Genomic DNA, 24,585 nt, shown 5'->3' with positions numbered 1-24,585 from the left:
CTCCGCCCCTGGTTAGGGCGATCATGGAATATTAAAGGATGGTGAATTCCATTTTCTTCACAAAAGTTTCTGAAAGGACTTGACATGAATTCACAGCCTCTATTTAGATCATTTGAGCATTTATGTCATAGCTACTTTGTTTTTCCACAAGTGCCTTGAATTTTGTCAAAATTTCATACAGCTCCAAATTTTCTTTATGAAAATACTCAAGTTTTTTGGTTAAAATCATCAAGGAATAGATGGAAATAATTATTCTTACCAAATATTAATAGATAAATTGGACCATAAATATCCGAGTGTACAATTTTAGTGGCCTTCTAGCCCTTGTGGTTGCTCCCTCAAGAAATGTCTTCCTTGATTTCTTTCCAATGAAACACACTTTACATATTTGATTTGGATTACTAATCAAAGCAAATGCTTTCACCATCTCATTCTTGACCAATAACTCAAGCCCTTCAAAATACAATTCCCAAGTATCAAGAACTAAATCCAAGTTGAATCATTTAAACAAGCTCTCAAACATTTAGGTACATGGGTCTGAATATTTAGCAAAAATATTTAATTCCTTGTTATTGAAACTTTTACAATCAAACTTCCCAATGGATCTGTTATCAAGAGACTACAAGCCGGCCATCATAAAAATATTTTAGCCTTTTATTTTTTAGAGTTGTCCCAAAAGGAAAATATTGTTCTTTATATTAGGCGCTGACTAAGCATTAGAAATGAATCCCGATGATTCTCATTCGAGATTAATTTTACCTTTTTCTCTTACCAGAATTTGTGATGAGTGTCCAAATGTTACCTTGCCATTTATTTATCAATATAATCAAACTTGACTTTGCTACCAGACGCATGATTGCTAGCACCGGGTTCATGGTACCACATGATCTCTTCACACATTTTCATCATTGTATGCCAATGTACAACAAAGTAGACTCCACTTATTCATCAACATAATTAGCCTTGTATTCAACATTTTTAGCAATATTCTGAAGCATAATAGCCATACATTAGAATAATTGCAACACTGAAATCAAAATTTGTCTTTTCCCTTCCATATAGCCTGGAGTTATTTCTTCTAGACACCCTTATTTTTCGTGATTCATGACTTTCTTTGTACATTTGCATGTCCTAGGCCTGTTTAGTTTTGTTCCGTGATCTTGTCTTTGTCTTTCAAAAAGTTGTAACACAAGTTCCAAACATCCGAATACTCTGTTTCCTCATCACATTTCTTCACCAGCTTGCAACTATCCCATGAGTTGATCAATGCTAGTGGAATCCAAATCCTTCAATTCTTTAATGGCTGCAACAATATAGTAAAATTTGGTATTCAATGACCAAAGAATCTTTTCAATGACCTATCATTCACGTCTTCACAATATCTCCTTAGTTGATTTATAATGGCCTTAACTTTTGTAAAATAATATGAAATTGATTCATTCAAATCCACCTTGTAAATTTGGAGGCAAACCTTTTTCACTTTATCAACTCCTTATTGGAATTTTGAAGGATCTCCCATGGTTGCTTGGCTTTTCCATATTCCAATCATTGATGGATATTCATGAATACTTTTTGGTCATTCTTTCTCGTGGCTTGTAAAGCTTATTTTTGGGCTTGCGACAAGGTTGCTTCATTTTGTAGCTCAACATAATATTTCTCAACAAATTCCCACAAATCTAGTGCTCCCAAAATTACCTTCACATAAATATACCAATTTTCATAGTTATCTTTGAATAAACGAGGCATTTGAAATGAACGTATTGTTTTCCATTTTTTTTCTTCATCATAAACCAACTCTTATACCACCCTACAGGCTGTAGTATCTCTTCTTTATGATCACCAAAAAATAATAATAATAATAATATTTAAAATCGAAACACAAAACTTCCATTCATTCTGAAATAAAAGTAGCATTTACTATAAATGTACTAAAATACAATGTTAATGTAATTGAAAAGAAACAATGTTGACTGAAAAACAAGAAAATTAAGCATGTGGTTAGAGTCCCATGCAAAACCAACCATTGTTTAATGTCCCATAGTAAGCAAACTAAGCACCAGAGTTGCTACTAGACAAAGGCCCACATTAGCTACTTGTGCTGCCTGACCGCTTTGCTGAGGGGCCGGAGCTGTTGCGGCAGTTTTACTGACATGAGAGACATTGGAAACAGGAGGCAGTGGTGGATCAACGACGTCTGTAGTAGCAAGGGGATGCGTAGGGGAATCTGCAGGGGTGTTAAATTTAGGATTAATGAGGCTGAGCAGACTCCCCGGCATGACCGGCAAGATGCTGTATGGGGTCTTTGTTTTGGGATCAGCACACGGGCTTCCTGCGTAATATAACAAAGATTTGATTTCGTTACATCTTGAGTACAGTAACATAATTTATTCACTATAACAATACTTGGTTTAAACACATTTTTTTTTTACTAGTAAGTGTATTCCAACTCTCACTTACTAGTAGATTTGTATGTCACTTCAATTGTGATGTTAAAATGAGTTCCATACAATTTGATGGTCACAACAACAGTAGCAGACTAGATGATTTAGTCGTACTTACTCAGATATGCGTTTGCAGTTGCCGGGTACTCGGTGACAATACCATCAACTCCCATTGCAATAATGTGAGTTGCAAGCTCCACCATTGGATCCCCAAAGTAATCGTGTGCTATTGTGATGAATTCGTTTCTGAAAGTTGAAACGTACACGGATATATTTGCTGCGTGCATTTTTTCAACCGCGTTAGTGTTAGGAAGGGTTAAGTAGTTGCTAGTAGGAATGATTGAGAATTTTCGGAGATTGACTGCATCAGCATATTTCTTGACTTCCTCCACCATCTCGTTGGACACATTGCTCACTAGCTTTCTGATGTTCAGTACTCTTCTGTAATTTGAGACATCTTTAAACTTCGATAGCACTGAACTGTCGTCGGATTGGATCAACACTTTTTGGTTGGATTGCTTGTCATATGAGGCATCGCTCAAAGCTTTGGCAACGGAATCATATAAGTTAAGACCCTTATGTGATGCGAAGAATGCTGCATGCTGAGAGAGAACAACACAAGCATTAGAGTTCTGTACACTAAGTATGACAAGTGAATGACAGAAAATAACATTGTTGTGGGAAAGCAAAAGCTTACATCTATATTAATTAAAATCCCAGAAACTGCCTTCTTCTTGGAGAACTCCAAAAACTCGGAGAGAGTCACGAGCTTACCCACGTTCTTGTTTACTGGGTTTCTTCGAAAACCATCCCTTGCGTATTCTTCGTGTATTTGAGCTGAAAAGAGAGAGGTCCTCATTTGTCAGTCCAGCAGCATACATCTTACAAAATGATAAAACCATTTTCTTCATAACCAAATGAAAAAATGAAACAAATTGGGGAAGTATTGAGAAAATTACGCTTCAGAGTTTGAATCTCGTTCCATGTGAGATCAAATGAGAAAATTCCACTATTATTTTTAATTTCAGGGATCTTAGCAGATCTTGAAGTAAAAGTAGCCAAGGCTGTAGTATATAGGGTGAGATCTGGTGAACCCAAGCAGAATGCTACTCCATCTTTGGACATTTGGACTGAGCAATCTATTACGTCTGCTCCATCGTCTACTGCTTGCTGATAAGCCAGGTCTGTGCAGCCGGGATAGACCCCACTCGCTCCATTGCTTGTTATGATCAAAGGTTTTCCTATAAAATCAAAATTTAATGTCCAAAAGGACTCTCATGTATTATTACCATTCTCTTGTTTCATTTTCAAAATCTGTTTTATCAAGTGATAATAAAAAATAAAAAATACAGTTCGTTAATCAAAATCAGTATTCTACCTCCGGCTGGCCTGCTTCTATTTTTGTTATTTGCTAAGCATGCTGCATAAAAGAGAGTTTTTAGTGAGTTCAACACATTGATAGCGCGCGCGCACACACAATATATATATAGAAAGTGGTGAATACCATCTTACCAATTGTTTCTGATGCAGTGGAAGGAAAATCAGTAAGAACCCCATCAACAGCAAACTCCGAATTATCAATAAACTGCAGGTACTCAGCTGTGGGGTCATAGCTGTAATTGTAACTCGATAGGATATCATTTGCAAAGCAAGAAGCATATACTTCTAGGCCAAGCTTATGAGCATCGACTACCAGACTAGTGGCAGGCTTCAGATAACTAGTATTACATACGGGCCAGATGAATACTTTCGGTACAAGAATCCCAGATGCAAATGACTTGATGGAAGATAGATTCTTCAGTAGTGAACCATATTCTTGTTTCGTAGTGGGTTCGATTGCTTTATCTGGTAGGAATTGGAAGATGATCTTTGTCGTGTTTTTCACTTGGCCATTCAGTTTCCTCAAGAAATTAAGATCCGTAGACGAAACGTAGTCTATATCGACAAAATTCGAAATGTTTTTAATGTACGATGCAGGATCAAGTTTGTTTTCCGTATAGAAGGTGCTGTGCTGCATAGAGAATAGATGAACAACAAAGATGCAATAAAATATACAACTTTATATATGATAAAAGGAATTGAATTCTCTTGTGCTCTAAGAAATATACTCCTAAGATATGGATTCTTTTAGCAAAATTTCTATTTTGGAATTTCAAATTATAGACTTTACCAAAAATAATTGTTGATTATTAACAGAAATGAAATCGGTTACGAAACCATGTATGACAGGGAGGGCACGTCACTGTAATTTTTCAAACGAGAAGGTCAATCTGATTTTGACAAACCTCAAGGGAGATCATTATAATTTATGCCACATGTAATATGTGCTACCAATACATACACATATAAATATAACTAATGCAGATTATACGTATTGTTTTGATAGAGGATTATTTTAAATATGCCATGGATACTAATTCTATTGTATACTAGATTGAAATGTAATAGAGAGAGAGAGACCTGAACACTTAACCAGAAGTTCTTTCTTCTCTTCGATGAACCAAGCCTTGGTATATCATCAATCATGAAAGTAGGCATTCGATCAAACGCAGCTGTTCTACTCATTACACTTTGCATTACTGTGGAAGAATATACAAAATTTAAGTTTATATAGTTATTTGCAAACCAAAAGAGACATTTGTTTCTAGTCCTCATTATTAGTTATAATGCAAAATCATCTTTCACAAACCAACCATCTTTGTTTATGTATACTTAGCCATAACATTGCATATAAAAACATCATGAACAAAGATACCTATAGTGTATTATAATGCACATAAAAATAGATGTTGAACTTGCTAAATCGGTAATCCATGCTAGTAACATGATTTTCCGTACTTACTTGTTACATTATGGTATAACTCATGAGCAGTGTAATCATTGGCAAACCACCCTTCAACTTCCTGTCCATTGACTTTGTAGGAACGTTTCCTATCACGAAAGACATCTTGTATGTCGGTTGAATTCTGAAGGGTCAAATCGGGCATGCAAAATCCACGATTATCTTTCGATAGTTGGAGCTCGCAAGACAAGACAACCTCATCCAAGCTGTTGGACAATGCCATAGTATATGCAAGCTGAGTGAAACCGGGAAAAATTCCAGAGAATCCACCGCGTGCTATTACAGAAGGACTTTGACCTGCAATTTATTCAGCAGTTAAAGAAAGCTGAAAATGATCTCTTTTAGAGGACAAAGTAACAAAGAGTCTCTAGGTGGGTGTGTGTGTACTGCTATTTAAACTCAAAGACATCATTGGTATTTTAGGAAGATTTCCTCTTACATATTATGAGTTAAGGTACCACTGGTAGATTATGGGATGTTCTAAGAGGCCTGACGCTACAGTTGTTGAACAAAAAAAGAAAAAAAAAAAATTGAAGTTTGAGTTGTGCTATTTCTATTGCTACTACGATGGATTTGCTTCTTGTTACTTTTATTACTTTGGCATTATTATTCAACAAAGAAGAAACTCTTGGTCGTGAACGTGGAGCGAACCCTAATAATACTACCGTATACCTAATCCCAAATTCTTGGGCGTGAATGTGGAGCGAACCCAATAATACTACTGTACACCTTACCCCAAATTCTTGGTAGTGCCAAATTCTTGGTCGTGAATGTGGAGAGAACCCCAATAATATTGTATTGGAACTCTATCTAATTCCTCAATTTTGCCTTTTTATAATTGTGAAATCTTGACAAATCCGCGGATATAGCCTACTTTTGAGTGGACCGGGTAAATCAATGTTTATTTTCAATTTTTTTTTTTTTTTTGTTTGTATTTCACAGACCTTGGGTTGGGATTAATTTCCTAACACAGCTTGGAAGAAAGAAAGGGAAATGATGTATGTGACAACATAATGGATGAACCAACTGCAAAAGGCAGTTTCTCAGGGGAAGAATTTAATCTTTTTTGTAATCCGATTTTTCTTTCTTTTTCTTCTACTTATGATTACTATTATTCTTTTCATCATCACGTATGATTCATTTTAGAGGAAAATGAGGGTAAGTCTTGGTGCGACAATAAGGTTGCTTCTTTGTGACATGAAGGTTATGGGTTCAAATCACGAAAACAGAAACATTAATGAAGGCATCAAGAATATATTGCATTATTACCGTTCAGAGTGAGCCATTTTTGATCTGAACCCGCCCGGGGATTCTCCTTGGTAGCTGCCTCCTCAATTGCTGCCTCTGAAAAAGCGGGGTTCTTGGATGATTCATCATTTCCGCCTAGACATGATTCGATCAACAAGAAAACCAAAACCAACCGACTGATCATCTTCCTGTAATCCTGTAAAATGTTTTGAACAAAAATTTAAAATAATTTTAGGTTAATTAAAGATATCATCATCAAACAAATACAATAATTTTGAAACAATGTACTACTAGAGATTGAAATTGTTGTTGAAATAGAGAACAAGTGTATTTATGATCCCATTCATTCACAACCCATTAATATAACATGAAAATACATATAACTAAATTCACATGCATGATATATTTATAGACACCTCATGAAATTTATATTTTCTTAAATAAATAAAATTAAACAGAGAAATTAATGTGAGCAACTTACTTGATTAGGGACGAGTTGGGCAAGGAAGATGAACATTCCCCACCAAGTTATGAAGAAATTCAACGAATTCCTCCTGAGGGGGAATGTAATCGGTAAAGATAGATATTAAAGGATGTCAAAAAAAAGGAGAGATGTTTTATAAGTCCTAAGTTAGTTATTTTAACGTTGGGCTAGTTAGGATTTTCTAAAAAAAGACCAACAATTATGTAATATATAGATCTTCTTTTGCTAATCTCACGGAATTGTGTTGGGATGGTAGATGATCTGTCATACTCATTTTTTGAGGATATATGGAATGAACACTAGCTGGCAAATAACGGCTTGTCACTCACTTGTGCATATATGTTTGTGTATCATATATAACAAGGGTAAAGTGCATTAAACCCCTTAAACTATTGGTTATTTGTAAGAAACTTCCTTGAATTACAAAAAAACCCACTGAACTATGATTTTGTTGCAATTTATCCCCTTGAACTATTAGTCATTTGCAAGAAATCCCCATGAACTACAAAAAACCCCCCTGAACTATGATTTTGTTACAATTTACCCCCTGAACTATGATTTTGTTGCAATTTACCCCAATGACATCAGCTTCCGGCACCGAAAATTTTGAAAGACCAGTTCACCCTTATAACACACTGCGTCGTTTTAACTTATACACTTCTTAGATTTTTTTTTTCTGCCAAAAGATGCTTTTCACCCAACCGAAACCAAAACAAAGAGCTAGAGAGAGAAGAGACCAAAGTAATCCAAGGTCGGCGGGATGGCTCGGTCTCGGATGATAGCGGCTTGTGCACGGTGGACTTGGCTGTGATGAGAGCTCGGTTGACTCGGCCATGAACTGTGGAGGCAGTGGCGAGCTCAAGGGGGCTTGGCGGTGAACTGTGGACGGCTGTGTGCTCAAAACACGGACGGCGATGTGCTCGGCTATGGAGATGGCGGAATGGGCTGGCAAGCTTGGAATGGACAGTGGAATGGACCGGCGAGCAAGGTGAGCTGAACAGCGAGCAAGGCCGTGACGGCGATGGGCAGACGCAACGGTGCAGAGAAGTGAGATATATATGGCCGACGGATCTGGTAGGTGGTACAATGGCTATAATGGAGCTATGACAGGAGACCCACCGATCCCAACAATAGATTCCTTGGCTTATCCAAACACTCCTCAGACGACATCTACCACCCCGATCCCAGCCACAAATTCCTCGGCTTCATTGTCCTTTTCAGTCAATCAATTTGCGCGGATGGGGTAAACTGCAAAAAAATATATAGTTCAGGGGGATTTTTTGCACATACCCCAATAGTTTATGGGGGTTTCTTGCACATATCCCAATAGTTTAGGGGGATTTTTTGCAACTTTTATAGTTCAGAGGGGTTTCTTGCACATACCTCAATAGTTCAGGAGGGTTTTCGGTAACTTTTATAGTTTAGGGAGGTTCCTTACACATACCCCAATAGTTCGGGGGGGTTTAATGCACTTTACCCTATATAATATATATATATATATATATAACACAATTTTTGTAGAGTGGGCTATGTCTGAAATGAAAATTAAAAGGATAAATATAGGAAAAATTACACGCATGTAAACTTAAGAGTTCTAAATAACAAAATAGTTTATTTTAAAAGTATATTTTTCTATTTGATTGAATCAAATAAATTACAAATGCATCAAGAATTATTGTTAAAACCCAAAATATCCTCCAAACCCTTACTATAAATTACCAAAATAACCTTCTTATAATCATATATTTTCAAAAAATTAAAAAAAAAAAAAAATCACTATAACATTTTTCAATACTAATAGTTGATATTAAGGTGCTAAATTTAGCGAGTGTTAATTAAGACCAAAAGTATGACATATATCAAGCTGAAATAAAATGTGTTTATTACTATAAATATAAGTTAAAGAAATGGAGTCTAACATAAGGCATGATCAAGAATGCCATTTACATAATAAGATAAATACTTTTAAGATAAAAAGAAATTATTTAAGAATGAATTTAAACTTGGGAAAAAATCCGCAATAGTTGTAGCAAATTTGGATAAATTCTCTAATCTATTTAGGCAAATGACATTCATCTACAAAAGTTTGCATCTTTTTTATTAGACAAGAACCATTTTGTTCTTGTAAAATTAAAATTTGATAGACTTTTGTTTTGACAAATTGACCCATCAAATATAAGTCTCATGTTTAATTAAATTATTTAATTGGCCCAAACTTGGTCCACTTAAATTATTTAATTAGCCCAGCCTAGATGATTAAACAACAAGATAATTATTCCTGATAAAATATATTTGGAATAATTATTACAATATAACCGACCCGATCCAGTTATAATTATGCCCTTATCAGGAGAGGACACATGTCATCATCCTATTTATCCAAGAAGTTTATAAATAGAGGCATGGAGGAAGGAGGGAAGGGTACACAAATTGAGAATTATAGAAATCTAGAATTACAGAGAGAAATACAGAAACTCTGTTCATATTCATCCTCAACACCCAAACCTGAAGGCGAAGAGCAACAAGTAAATCAAATCGTGCCGTTCTTTATCAAAATTCCACGGTGATCAATAACAAGCACATCAAATCATGTCGTTCTTCATCAAAATTCCACGGTGATTCAAGATCAAACTCGTGTAGCCCTTAAATACCAACAAAGGAGATCGAATCAGAAGACTTTATTCTTTGTAAAGAATATTACAGAGGATTGTATCCCTTTTATTTATCATAAATTACTAAAATTATATCTTGCTCCCTATTTCGTTCTTTATTTGCAACTTACGAAATTTGTGTGTACAAATTTCTGGCGTGCCCTGTGCGACATCCTTTGCCTTTCATCTCTTTCTCCTATTATCAAGTTTCTGCTCTATCAAAATCCATGGCTCCCGCTAAGGATCAGACAGACAAGAAAGTCCAAAAGAACATCGCTACTGCAAAAGTCAACACCAAAGCCACCATGAAAAGTGGCACGAAGGCCAAGAACACATCAAGTGATGGAAGTACCTTGGCGGGCCCTGTGACACGTAGCAAGTCCCATGCAATCGCGTTATCCAAACATTAGCAAGACTTATTGAAAGCCTGTGATGACCATGTCATCTTTTCTTTTTTTAAGGTTATTTTTTTATTATTTATTATTTATTATTTATTATTTATTATTTGTTTGTTTGTTTATTTAGTTGTTTATATTTTTTTCTTGTGGCTTAAGGGTTTTGTTTGACCCGAAGTAGGTTTCGGTGTCTGGAACCGATTTTCGGTACCACGTACATTGCGTTATTTAATCTTTTACTACCCGCATAAGTCTAAAATTTATTGAAAATCATGCTCGTTTATTTTTATTTTATAGGGGTATGAATGCATAGATTCTTCGGAAAAAAAAGATTCGTTTTTCGGCGTTATTTGTGTAATTAAGTTTTTTGAGATATTTTGCCTTAGGAACCTCTTAGCAATTATTCTTTGTGGTATTTAGTGGAGGGACTAACTTGCAAATAGGGAAAAATAGTGACAAGTGTCACACTTTCTACGGGGTAACTTGTTGACTTACAATTGGAGGATGGTGACAAGTGTAAAGCCTAGATTGATTCTTGTGAGAAGGCCTAGGATGGTGACAAGTGGAGGGTGGATGTGTATGTGAACGTGAGAGGTAGTGTTGGTATAGTCTATTTGACTATCAAAGGAATTTAGTTAGTGGAAAAGTTAGAGATAGTTGTCTTCCTCACAAAAACCACCATTGATAAACCTTGAAACCCTAGCTTCCATTTCTGAAATTCAACCCCTTTCCCTTGGGATTTTGGTCTTCCACCTTGAAAATAAAAGTTCCCTCTCTTCCTTCTCTAAAACATATTTTCTCAGTTTCTCCATTTACTTTTGTTTGCCTTGGATTCTAAAGGAACAATCCTTTAGTGAGGTACATTGATAAACCTTGAAACCCTAGCTTCCATTCTTAAATTTCGAACCCCTTCCCTTAAAATTTTGGTCTTCTGCCTTGAAGACAGAATCTTCCTCACTTTCATTACTAGAACACCTTTGTTCGGTTTCTCCATTTGCTTTCGTTTGCCTTGGATTCTAGAGGTTCAATCCTCTAGTGAGGTAGGGAATGTCGTATGTTTATACTCTTAGTGTTTTCATGTGTTCTTGAGGTTAATATACACTGTATGCATATATTTCGAATTCTAGGGTTGTATCTAGATGTATATTGCATGAAATTAACTTAAGGCTTTATATTGTTTAAGGCTTTTACATGATCTTTAACTTGTGTTAATATTGTTTCAATTGGTGATGTTTTGAAATTTAGAGATTTCATTAGTGTAATTATAGAAATTCTAGATATTTATTGTCAATGATTTAATTGTGTATTTGATACTATGTTATTTAATTCATGGATTTGAAACTTATAGTATACTAGCATGAATAGATTTCATAGGTTGATTATATAGTAGTACCTTGATTTGATTCACTTTGTGACTTGTTCATGTAATTTGCCTTTGTAGTTTTAAAGACTTGATTATATAGATAATGGGTAGTTTATATTGTTTTAGTATTGTAACATTTTGATATATTTACTTGTGAGTAAATCATGGTGTGTGTGTGCGCCACTTTGGCCTTAGGAGCATGGTGGTCATCATTTGGTTCATAAAGTTCTTTTAGTTATAAGTTGTATGTTGTGATACCCCTCGGATCCGAGACACGGGTTGATCAGGCCCAGGCTCAAACCCGAAGGAATATCAAACAATTAATATTTTAAAACGAACACGGAATACAAAAATGAATTAAGAAATAAATAAAAGCTGAATGAATTCTAAAAATAAAATCCTTTAACTTTAATGCGTAGAAAAACCAGAAATCCAAAAAAACCTCCAATAGATTAAACAACTCGGGAATCCATCTCGAGTGGACCCCTAATAAAAATCCAAACTAAAATGAAACTACTAAAAGAATATCCAAAGTAAATCATGGAAAGAAGTCATACGTAGTCGGAAGAGTGAGTAGTAATCTCTGTTCAGCACGATCAGGTCTAAGTCTGAAACTGACGAGTACCTGAAAAATAGAAGTGGGTCAGGCCCACGAACAAGTTCTAACATTTTACAATCCAAGCAGAAACTCGATACGCATATACATCCTAAGCAATTCAACAATAGCTAATAGTCATTACATAAGTATATTCACACTACAGGACTCTCACTGGACGATGGAAGGGGTCTCAACCTGAATAGAAGGCAACATGCGAAAACGTGCACAAAGGTGGGCATGAGTACCTAGACCTAACAGGGTATACCTCAACCTCTCATATCCAGCTACGCATCCTATTGCATATACGCTCCCTAACCGACGACTCTGAGACTCAAGCTCAGATCGTAGTACCATAACATATATTTAAAGTCCGTCCTAACCATAAAAAGTCCAGTTAGTCATTCAGCTTGTGCAGCTTCTTTGACTTAACATAACTTACGAGTAATCCGAGTAGTTATTCAGCTTATGCAGCTTCTTTGACTCAATTATAAGTAGGATTTATTTTAATATCCATTCCCTCATTCCGTCTAGGTAGGATTTAGTATTTTGAAACTAATCCAAACCTAAGCATGCCACCGTCCCATACCGGTGTATGTAATCCAACATCCACAGTTGACAACGCAGGTAATAAATGTAATTATCAACTATATAGTATATTCAACAATAATCCAACATCCAAAGTTGACAATACGAGTAATAAAAGTAATTATCAACTATACAGAATATCCAACAATCGACAGTCAATCACTCAATTGTAAACATCAACTGCTTCACATTAAACATGTTAAAACTTTGTTATTTAACAAGCCTATTCAACACTCCTTCACACAGTTCCATGATGGATAATACAAACCATATATATAACCTTTAATTAAATCCAAGTAAGTATGACAGATTTGTTTTACAACTTTACATACTTATCCTATAATACTATACAGTTGTTCAGGAGTGAATAAAACAGTTAATGTAAGTATACATCTTTCATCCATTATAGGCATGTAATTCATTCTATAGTCCTACATGCTTATAGTCCACCACAAAAACATGAATAGAACCTAACTCCATTCCCAAATAAACTGCTACACCTAAAGTTGTGTAGTTTAAATCCTAAATCTCCAAGACAGTCCACTAGTTATCTTAGAAATTTTATACTATCCCAAACAATAATATTAATTTGTTGAATATGCATTAACAAGCCCTCTGTAGACCTATATTAATCTCATACATCAACCACAGTTCCCATTCACAACTCCTAAACATATCTGCCATGTCAAAAATCAATCCAAAAGTCGCAGAAACTCAAAACTGGAAAAATACACAAGAAGAGCAGGCTCCCACAAGGTGGAGCTGCCTCCAACCATGGTAGAGCCGACTCCAAACCATGGTAGAGTCGGCTCCTAACATGTAGAGCCGGCTCCATGGTTCCATGGAGCCGTCTCCTCTTCCCCCTCTCCTATGTCTGCTTGCTTTGTCTCCATTTGACTGTACTACATCTGTCCCTCTCTGTTACAGCTTCTAACACTTTTATTTGTGTTCAAACCTACCCAAAGAAAACCCATCTACCTCCTTCATGCATTGATTAACAGTAATTTAAAAGAAAAATTACACAGTTGGACATATGACAAGCAGTTTATAACAAGTTTCAACACATACTGATGTAATAAGTTCTAAACATGCATAGTCAATTAATTCCATTTAAAGATTTCCTGGAACCACTTAGGCATGCAAAGAACACGAGTAAAAGGGAAAGAGATGAGGTTAGAACTTGCCTTTAGCCTTGCACCATTGTCCTCCTAAATCCTCCCCTTGGCAGACCTTACAATACTCTGTTCTCAACCCTCTATTTGTTTATTTACAGAACCTAGGTTACGTCTGTGAACTAAGTGCTCTGATTGTAACCCTAGACTTATATTATCATGGTGTATTTACAAGCTTTAATCCCTAAAACCCTAATCCTTGTAAGATTAGAGACAGAGCCTAACTAGGCCCCATATACCATCCTGTGTTAAAATCAACGTCGGCTACCATACAAATTTAAAACCTAATGCAAAACTATATGTGTGCAATACAGTCACGTTTAAGTCAATTTAAAATAATTAAATTAAAACAATTAAATTCAATTAAATCAAAAATAATGAAAATAATTAAATAACTAACAACCATGAAATCAATTAAATTAACACATAACCACTTCAGCAACTAAAAATACAATTTAAACAATAAAATAAATACCAGGACTATCCTTTTGAAATTAGTGGTATTATATATATGTACAAAATGCATAACAAGATTGAAGTATAGACACTATCCGAACATTGAAAAAGTGGGCATTAAGTCCTTAGGGTTGAAAGTTGGTCAACGTCTAAAGATGTGCAAAAGATAGTGAATGTGCAATGTAGCCAAGTTTTACATTTATAAATGCCACTACTACCATTAACTAAAAATATAGCAAGGGTGAGTAGGGATCGTCCTAAGGGATTGAAGGGCTACTAGTAATGGAATAATGCATAGGGTTAGTAGGTCGAGTGATCAAAGATAGGTTGTTTGGTTGATTAAGCTACAATTAAGATTAAACAAGCTTATTATAAAACAAGTAATTAAAGGATAGAGAAATGGAATAGAGAATAGGATATGATTGCTCGTGAGCGGAATGCCATTACCAAGTATTTCGATGAAGAGCGAAACCTAATACTCTTGGGACTTAGAGATCACCACTAAGCATCACCTTTCTATATACTCAATTCACAATTAATGAGGGGGAAAACATATGTTGCAACAATAGTGAGTGTGTGTGGTTGTTTTTACAAGCATGGATAACCAATTAAGTATATATTGTCTAAATAATACAATGAATGGCACAATACATCAAACTAAGTCATTAATCCTTCTTTAAGCTCACAATCCAAACACATCACATAATTAGAGAAATATACTACTTGCATTCATAAGTATGGAACATCAAACAACAAGCATGGATTGTCCTCCCATTTAACAACTAAGGTAGCTACACTATATCTAAGCTAATGACATGGAAATTTAAACTAATTAAACTAAGGGAGAGGCACAATCCATCAAGAAATGAATATGAACCATCAAATAAACTACAAGAGCATTCTATTAAGCATTATGTCTTGATAATCTCTAAATCTATAGTATCAACACACATAGACATGCATCAACAACACAAGAGATAGAGATAAACACATGAACATCTATCCTAGTATACATAGACATATGGATAGAATGAAATGATCAATTGGAAGAATTAAACCACATAAATCATTGAACAAACAAGATCTATGTATATAAATATGTTAAAATATGTATTACAATACAAATCCCCTCAAAAATACATAAATCAAGGTAAAGAAAGCATGCTTAGGGCTAACTCTAGCCACAAGAAGATATCTAGCCACTCATGAATGGTGTCCTCCAACCCTCATAGGCTATCTCTATGGTAGAAGTGCTCTTCTTCTTGAGGAAGATGGAAAACCTCTCAAGAATGTCTCTAGCCTCCTCTTCTCTTTTCTTCCTCTATAAGAATTGTACCTAAGACTATCAAAAACTATCTCTCTAAACATATGTATAAAAGTGGCTTATATTCCTTATATAAGTAGCTCAAATGTCACACCCAATGGTCTAGGCTCGTACACAAGGGCTCCTCCAATGATTGCACAATGAGACAACTTTTAATGAGCTTGAGATATATTTTTTCCCGGATTTGAGAGGGTTCGATCGATCGAACATGTGCTATAATCGATCGAACATGGCTGAGATCTATCAAACTTTAGTTGGATCGATCCTCCAATGGCAGCGCCTTTTTGGATAAGGACAGATCTGAGATATTTTGGGGAATGAGACAAAAGTGGTGTGTAGGGTGGTACAACAGGATAAGATGGAATCTTTTCGATCGATCTGAGAATTGTTGCATCGATCGAACTTTATGAGATCTTTGGATAAGGACAAAAGAGTTTGGATCCGTCTTGGAGAGTCTAGATCGATGAACTTTCGATCGATCGAAGTATCCTTGTGATCGATCGAACCTGCTGAATTTTCACACTTTGCTTCAATCTGCTTCCACTTTGCTCCTTTCTTCTATCCAGCTTGAGTTAGCTTCTTTTAAGCTCTTATTTGGCTGAATTAGCTTATTTTGGGGATAAGCACCTAAAAAGGGCAATAATACGAAATTAGTCTAAAACGAGAAAGTAAGATAGATAAAGGTCCTAGAATACCTAAGCTTAAGTAGTTTAAATGCGCTCATCACACCCCCAAACTTAAATATTGCTAGTCCATAGCAATAAACTACAAAGTAAAGGAATGAAATGAACAACTATACAAGTATAAACTAAAAAGCAATAAATGGATAACACCACTTTCGTAGGGAACACGATTGCATTTAGCATATGCAACAAGCCTTTTAAACCCCTAGGTTACCCCTAGTGGACGAGTGAAGTCTCGTGAAGGTTTCTAAAAATGATACCCACAAACATTAAGCTCAATCTCACAAAAGAGGTACCAATATTACAAACAAGCATTGGGAGAAAACTACATCAAGTATGCAATTTTTCAACCCTTTCCAAGCAATCTCCCAAAATCTCAACATCAAGCAAGCAAGTATGGTCCTCCACACATCAAGAAGATGATCATGCAAGTCAAAACAACACTAGAATCCTTTTTGAGTGGATCGGCATCAAATATGTTGCTAAACCAACTAAAGAAATGATCACATCCTTACCCTCAAACTAGCACACAAATCTAGTACCGATCATCAAGACAAAGAGTGGACATTTTATTAAAGCTTTATTAAACTAGGTGCGCTTATTCTTTTCACTCGATTTTTTTTTTTTTTTTTCTAATCATAAGGATCAAGGATGGAAGCATGGTGCAATATATTGATCTATTAAGCTTTCTAGCGATCCATGAGGTCGAGCGTTAGGTCAATGACTCCCAAACCAGACGGCTTTAGGGCATTAGGCGTTCAAACACCCCTAAGGACTTACAAGCTCAAATCAACTATGATACAAATCAAAACAACTTCCATCTAATCATTTCCCACTTCTCACCTTTTGGGAGAAGTCCTCACTTTTTTTATTGCTTTTGCAACTTTTTTTTTTTTTTTTTTTTTTTTTCAAGTTCAATTATTAACCTAGAGTTTGGGCCCTTCACCTTTCGGCATGAGAAATTCAGTGCTTGATGAGGCTAGAATCCCAGCTACTTAATGAAAAGGGTTTGTTATCCACCTTTATCAAAATGAAAGTTTTCAATGCACTACTAACCCAATTGGGATATAACCAATTCAATAATCAACAAAGCATGTACCCCACAAATGAATGCTAGTGTGCGTCTGTGCTAGTGTAGAATCCTAAAGTGAATCTCAAAACAATCACAAAATCAGGATGATGTGGACCACAAGTGTTTACTCCCAAATGGCATCCATAAGGCATACAAAGAGTATTGGACTCTCAAATCAAGCAATTTTTAAATTTTAAACAATATAGTCCTCAAAAGATTAAAATCATAGCTAAGATGGATCCCAAATGTCAATCATGCAATTAAGTCTCAACTTAAGTAGAATGCAACAAAGTCACCTTACCCCCAAACGTAAACCGCACATTGTCCTCAATGTGCAATGAGAACAATGAAAATGAGAGTATACCGTGGTGGCAAAGACATGAAGCTCGGCAATGATCCAATTCGAAAGACGTCTCCCCCAAACTTGGAATCAACAACCTACTTGAATAACTATACTAGCAAACCCACATCAAATATCAAATGGGATAAGAATAATCAAATCATGCATTATAAAGTAATATAACACAAGATGAAAGAGAGATATGAGATCAAGCCCTATAGAAAATATGAAAGTAGCATGACTACACATAAGAGCACAATGGTAAAATATTATAGTTTTTTTTTTTTTTTTTTTTTTTTTGAGTAAACAAGATTAAATAATATGTAAGAAAATATAAACAATGATTGCTAAGTTTAACGTCTCTAGCTAGACGTAATGCTGCTTTAAAAAATTTGAAAATATAAATATATATATATATATATATATATATATATATATATATTTAAAAAGCTTCAGATCGATCTAATGTTCGATCAATCGAAATAATGAAATCCTGCAGAGAAGTTCGAACGATGTACAGAGAGGTGAAATATATAGGGATTCAAAAAATTTCTAAGTATGGAACTGAGATCGATCGAAGAGAAAGTTCGATCGATCTTGAATAACTCAGATCGATCTAGGATGAAATTCGATCGACACACAGAGAGCAAATTTATGCAGGAAATTTCAGATCGATGGAACAGAGCAATGATTGGATGCAGGGATGGGTGTTCGATCGATCGAACCTTATTTGAGATCGATCAAACATGCATGAATATGTAGAAAATTGAGCTTTCTCTTGAGACTAATGAATGCATCACTATATCTCTTCATAGACTAGATCTACCAAAAGGGGAGCTTCCATATGTCTTTGAAAAACATTTCCTTCAATATAGGGTTTCAACCTTTGCTCATTCACCTTGAAAGTATTGTTATTTTTTAAACTTTGAATTTTAACCGCCCCATGCGGTGCAATGGAGATGATCTCATATGGACCTTCCAATTTGGTTCGCAACTTCCCAGGAAAGAGTTTTAACCTAGAGTTGAAAAGCCAAGCTTTTTGACACGGCTCAAAAGATTTCTTCCTAATGTGTTTGTCATGAAAAGCTTTGGTCCTCTCTTTATAGAGTTTTGCATTGTCATAAGCATTGTGCCTCAATTCTTCCAACTCATTTAATTGGAGTAAGCGATTCTCTCCGGCTTTGTCAAGGTCAAAATTGAGCTTCTTAACTACCCACAAAGCTTTGTGTTCTAGCTCAACCGGAAGATGGCAAGGCTTTCCATAAATAAGTCTATAAGGAGACATGCCAATGAGAGTCTTGTATGCCATTCAGTAAGCCCACAAAGCATCATTCAATTTGCGCGACCAATCCTTCTGGGTTGTGTTAACCATTTTCTTAAGAATATGCTTAATTTCCCGGTTTGACACTTCTACTTGTCCACTTGTTTGAGGATGATAAGGAGTAGCGACTTTATGTGTAACGGAGTACATAAGAAAGAGTTTCTTTAAGAATTGATTGCAAAAATACTTTCCCCCATCACTAATCATTGCTCTTGGCATACCAAAACGAGTGAAAATATTGGATTTAATGAATTGAATAACCACGAAGTGGTCATTGGTTTTGGTAGCATAAGCCTTCACCCACTTAGAAACATAATCAATGGCAAGCAAAATGTATTAATATCCATAAGATATATGAAAAGGACCCATGAAATCAATGCCCCAAATATCAAAAATCTCTACAACAAGAATATTTGTCAAAGGCATCATGTCTCTTCTTGACATTGAACCCATCTTTTGACATCTTTCACATGACTTGCAAAAATTGTAAGCATCTCTATGGATTGTGGGCCAAAAGAGCCCACTTTAAAGAACCTTCAAGGCGGTATTCTTTGCACTAAAATGCCCACCGCATGCAAGAGTATGACAAAACACAAGAACGCTTGGAATTTCACTCTCCGGAATACACCTTCTCACAATTTGATCCAGTCAATATCGGTATAAGACAAGATCTTCCCAATAGTAATGTCGGATGTTAGCAAAGAAACGGTTTTTTTCGTTCTTTGACCAAGTAGTTGGAAACTTGCCAATTGCCAAATAGTTTACAATGTCGGCAAACCAAGGCATTTGTCCATAGAAACTTGAAAAAGTTGTTCATCCACAAATGAATCACGAATTGGTGGGCTAGGGGAAGATTCAACTACCAACCTTGAGAGATAATTGGTAACCACATTTTTGGTACCTTTCTTATCTTTGATTTCAAAGTCAAATTCCTGAAGGAACAAAATCCATCTTATTAAACGAGGCTTTGTTTCCTTCTTTGTCAAGAGGTGCTTCAAAGCAGCATGATTAGAATAGACAATGACTTTTGACCCTAAGAGATAGGATCAATATTTGTCAAGAGCATATACTATGGCAAGTAATTCCTTCTCGGTAGTGAAGTAATTCAATTAAGCTCCCGAAAGGGTCCTGCTTACATAATATACAGCGCATGGAAGTTTTCCTACCCTTTGCCCCAAAACTGCTCTCATGGCATTATCAGAAGCATCACACATTATTTCAAATGGAAATGACCAATTGGAAGGCTGCATAATAGGAGCGGATGATAACATGTCACGCAATTTATGGAAAGCGTCAAGGCATGCTTGATCAAAGACAAAAGGAGTTTCCTTGGTGAGAAGATTGCACAAGGGTCTAGCAATTTTACTAAAGTCTTTGATGAAACGGCAGTAGAAGCCGGCATGACCTAGAAAGGAGCGAACTTCTTTCACCGTAGAAGGTGGAAGTAATTCAGAAATGAGCTCAACTTTCACTTTATCCACCTCAATTCCCCTTTTTGATATGACGTGACCCAAAACAATACCTTCTTAAACCATGAAATGGCTCTTTTCCCAACTAAAAACAAGATTTGTTTCACGACATCTTTTAAGCACTAAATTCAAGTTTTTGAGGCATGCATCAAATGATGACCCAAAGACAGAAAAATTATCCATAAAGACCTCTAGAGACTCTTCCACCATGTCCAAAAAAATTGACATCATACACCTTTGAAATGTGGCAAGGGCATTGCACAAACCAAATAGCATCCGTCTATAAGCAAATGTGCCGAAAGGACAAGTAAAGGTGGTTTTCTCTTGGTCTAAAGGGTCAAGGGCTACTTGATTATAACCCGAATAGCCATCAAGAAAGCAATAGTATTGTTGCCCTGTCAATCTCTTTAAGATTTGATCAATAAATGGCAAAGGGAAGTGATCTTTCCTAGTGGCGGCATTTAATTTTCGGTAATCAATGCATACTCGCCATGAATTGGCGGTACGCTTAAAAATTGTCTCACCTTTTGCATTTTCAACCACCGTAATCCCCAATTTCTTGGGGACTACTTGAGTTGGACTCACCCATTTGCTATCAAACATTGGATAAATGATGCCGACATCTAAGAGCTTAACTACTTCTTTCTTAACCACTTCTTTCATGTTTGGATTTAATCTTCTTTGGGCATCTTTAAAAGGTTTTGCATCTTCTTCCATAAGAATGCGATGCATACAAATGGAAGGGTCAATTCCTTTTAGATCCGCCACACTCCATCCTACGGCTTCTTTATTTTCTTTAAGCACATTCAAAAGAGAATTCTCTTGATCTTTTTCAAGTTTTGAAGAGATGATGACCGGAAGGGTTTTTTTGGGCCTAGGAAGACATATTTAAGATCGGGAGGGAAAGTTTTAAGCTCAAGAGTGGGTGGAGAGACTAGAGATGGAACCGGTGGAGTGCTAGAGAGTGGAGGAAGAGATTCTTTTGGATCTTTCCAATGTGGAATCCAAACTTGCAACGGATTCCATTAGATTATTAACTTCATTCATTGACCCTTCACTATCAAACCTACAATTACCATACATTTCAAGAAGACAAGATGCAAGAGGGTCCTCAAAAAGAAGAGATGAAAGATTATCCTCGGTTAGTTATTTCATGACCACTGTGGGGATAGATTCCTCAACAACTTCATCGATATCTATGAGACAACACTCGTCTTCATCTATGGGATGTCGACTTGCATTGAAAACATTAAGCTTAACCATCATATTACCAAAAGAAAGGTCCATGACACCGGATCTACAATTAATGGTAGCATTTGCGGTAATAAGAAATGGCCTCCCTAAGATGATGGGGATGTGATTGCTGGAATTTGCAACTGGTTCGGTATCAAGAACTACGAAATCAACCAGAAAGTAAAACTTGTCAACCTTTATGAGTATATCCTCAATCATGCCCCTAAGTGTTTTAACGGATCTATCGGCCAATTGAAGCACCACTGAGGTTGCCTTCAATTCATTCAAACCTAGTTGGATATATACGGAGTAAGGAATCAAATTGACACTTGCCCCTAAGTCAAGAAGAGCTCTACGAACTTCATGGGTTCCAATTACACATAAGATGGTCGGAGCACCGGGATCTTTGAACTTAGGTGGAGTGTTATGTTGGATGATGGAGCTCACTTGCTCCGTTAAGAACACCTTTTTAGGGCCTTGTCCCTTGCTCTTCCTCTTTTGTGTGCAAAGATCTTTCAAAAATTTTGCATAAGGTGGAATTTACCTAATCGCCTTCAAGAGTGGAAGATTTATATTAACTTGTTTGAAGACCTCCATCATGTCATGGATTTTTCCCTCTTGCCTCCCAAAAGGTGAAGTTTTTTTCAAAGCATAAGGATATGGAGCTTTTGGCTCATAAGACTTTGCAATTTGAGGGGATGATGAAGAAGGTTGAGGATTCCCTCTAGGACCATGCTCATCCAGGGAAGTAGGAATAGAATTGGAAACGGGACAGGTGTCAACTTTTGGTTTCACCGGTTCACTATCTTCACTTGGTTGTTCAACTCAATTATCTACTTGTCTGCCACTTCTCAAAGTAGTAATTACTTGCACTTGCTCTTGGGAAAGACACTCCAATGTGGAGTTTGCTTCCACAAAATGTTGAGCTTTTGGGTTCCTTTCGGGTTGGCTAGGCAATTCACCAATTTCTCTCGCATTCAATGCATTAGCTATCATCCTGATTTGAGATTCAAGCTTTGATATCGATTGAGAATGAGAATGCAACAAATTGGTGTTCATTTCCAAACTACCCAAAGCTACTAAGACTTTATCTTCAAACGTGGGGTTGCTAGAGAGTGCATGAGGGTGATTAGAGTTACTTTGAGGATTATAAGCTTGAGGATGAGAGAAATGGTCCATTCTTTGACGAAAAGAAGAAGATGAGACTAATCCTTTTGAGCCTCTATTTCTTTGGTGAGGAGGAACATATTGGTTTTGAAAAATTTTAACTTGAAAAGGCTTTGAATGCTCACTCCACATCTGAACATAAGCATTTGAAAGAGGGTGAGCAAATGTGTCATTGACTTGTTCATAATGTTCATCGAGCACATGTCCATGGGGACAATTGAAAGTAGTATACAATACACTTGAACAAGTCATGCAAAGCTCACAAGAATGATGAAATGATGATTAAGAAGAAGAGATGATTGTTGTGCCGGTTTTTGACTCAATAAAAATTGATCAAGTTTTTGAGTTAGAGTTTTGACCTCGGCAACAATCTCCATTGTTCTTTTAATTTGACATACTTTCAAATTTTTCTTTTTATTATTAGAATCATGACTCAACCGAGAAGTGTGACATTTTTGCAATGAATTTTCACTCATTTTCTCAAAAAGGTGCCAAACATTATCTTCATGCTTCCCAAAATATGATCCTCCACATGAGGTATCAACCATGTCCTTGTGAGTGTCGAATAGGCTTTCATAGAAATATTAGACAACTTGCCATTTTGGAATACCATGATGTGGACACTTTCTTAGCAAGTCATTTAATCTTTCCCAAGCCTCATGTAAAAGTTCTCCTTCCCTTTGAGAAAATTTACGAATAGAAGTTCGCATAACATTGGTCCAACTCATGGGGTAAAATTTTTTTAAAAATTCATTTTGCATTTATAATCAAGAAGTTATTGAATTTGCCCCTAAGTTGTTGAACCAATGCTAAGCTTTATTTTTAAGAGTAAAAGGGAAGACAAGTAACTTAAGAACTTCCTCCGGGACATTCATATACCTCACGGTAGAGCATATTTCAAGAAATTCATCAAGGTGTTTATATGGCTCCTCACCATTTAAGCCATAAAAGAGTGGACACATTTGAATGGTCTCGAGCTTAATTTCATATTGATTGGCCTCAACATTAGGAAGCATGATGCAAGTTGGTGCATGATATTCATAAAGATTATAATGATCACGAAGGACCATTGGAGGAATTGGAGCTTGAACTCCGGGAGGAAATTGGTTGAAAGGAAGATGTTCCATGAAGTTCGGGTCTAAATAACCAAAATGACCCTCTAGATTTTCTATTGGTTATGATGGTGGGTTGGTTAAGACTGCATAAAATTCAAGAAACACAACAATGAAACCAATTAAGCAAACACTTCACCCCCGCAACAAATCAATCAACAAATTTCCACATACAATGATCCCATGCTCCTATGCTTCAACAACATGCAAAGTAAAGTAAATTACCTCCACGCGGGCTCACGATATATCTAAGAAATGAAAAACAAGCCTGCACGCGGGCCGACGATTTAACTAGAGCTTGAGTTAGAAAGATCTCACAAAGGGTCCTTAAGCAACTTCAATTCATTTTCAACTTCCAAACTTTGCTATGCTTTGCATTTTTTTTTAGATTGTTAGTCCTTTTTGTGTTTAGCTTAGCTCCTTGCTTTGAAGTCTCCTTTGCTTAACCTTCTTGCTCAATTTCACCTAGCCAAATAAGAACAAACACAATAAGTAACCGAAAATAAAAATAAAGTAAAGACATGATCAAAAGAGTACTAATCCCTAATTATTTCCAAAACATGGCGTTGCCAATTCGATCCCCGGCAACGGCGCCAAAAACTTGGTGTTGTCATTGTACCAACGTCTAA

The 24,585-nt window shown here is 36.1% G+C and overlaps 1 protein-coding gene across 1 annotated transcript; it reads right to left on the bottom strand.

Annotated features, from left to right (window-relative positions):
• Positions 1 to 1,896: 1,896 nt before the first annotated feature.
• On the bottom strand, positions 1,897 to 5,506 carry LOC132304922 (glycerophosphodiester phosphodiesterase GDPDL7-like). Its single transcript, XM_059802620.1, has 8 exons — positions 5,284 to 5,506; positions 4,902 to 5,020; positions 3,954 to 4,452; positions 3,820 to 3,861; positions 3,401 to 3,682; positions 3,139 to 3,278; positions 2,560 to 3,043; positions 1,897 to 2,329 (listed from the first exon to the last, which is right to left on the bottom strand). The coding sequence occupies exons 1-8, from the start codon at positions 5,504 to 5,506 to the stop codon at positions 2,028 to 2,030; spliced, it is 2,091 nt and encodes a 696-aa protein (XP_059658603.1). The 3' UTR covers positions 1,897 to 2,027.
• Positions 5,507 to 24,585: the final 19,079 nt, after the last annotated feature.

The sequence above is a fragment of the Cornus florida genome, unplaced genomic scaffold (genome assembly GCF_030987335.1).
Source record: "Cornus florida cultivar Cherokee Brave unplaced genomic scaffold, ASM3098733v1 CherokeeBrave_3.0.0_Hap2_Chr04, whole genome shotgun sequence".
Lineage (NCBI taxonomy): Eukaryota > Viridiplantae > Streptophyta > Magnoliopsida > Cornales > Cornaceae > Cornus > Cornus florida.
Note: the sequence above shows the minus strand (reverse complement) of the source record. Positions and strands in the feature narration are given on the sequence as shown.

Coding starts and splice junctions, on each gene's coding strand:
- LOC132304922 (XM_059802620.1), bottom strand. CDS start 5,506: ATGGCATTGTCCAACAGCTTGGATGAGGTTGTCTTGTCTTGCGAGCTC. Junction 3,862..3,953: donor CACTGCATCAGAAACAATTG/GTAAGATGGTAT, acceptor TCTTTTATGCAG/CATGCTTAGCAAATAACAAA. Junction 2,330..2,559: donor AACTGCAAACGCATATCTGA/GTAAGTACGACT, acceptor TATATTACGCAG/GAAGCCCGTGTGCTGATCCC.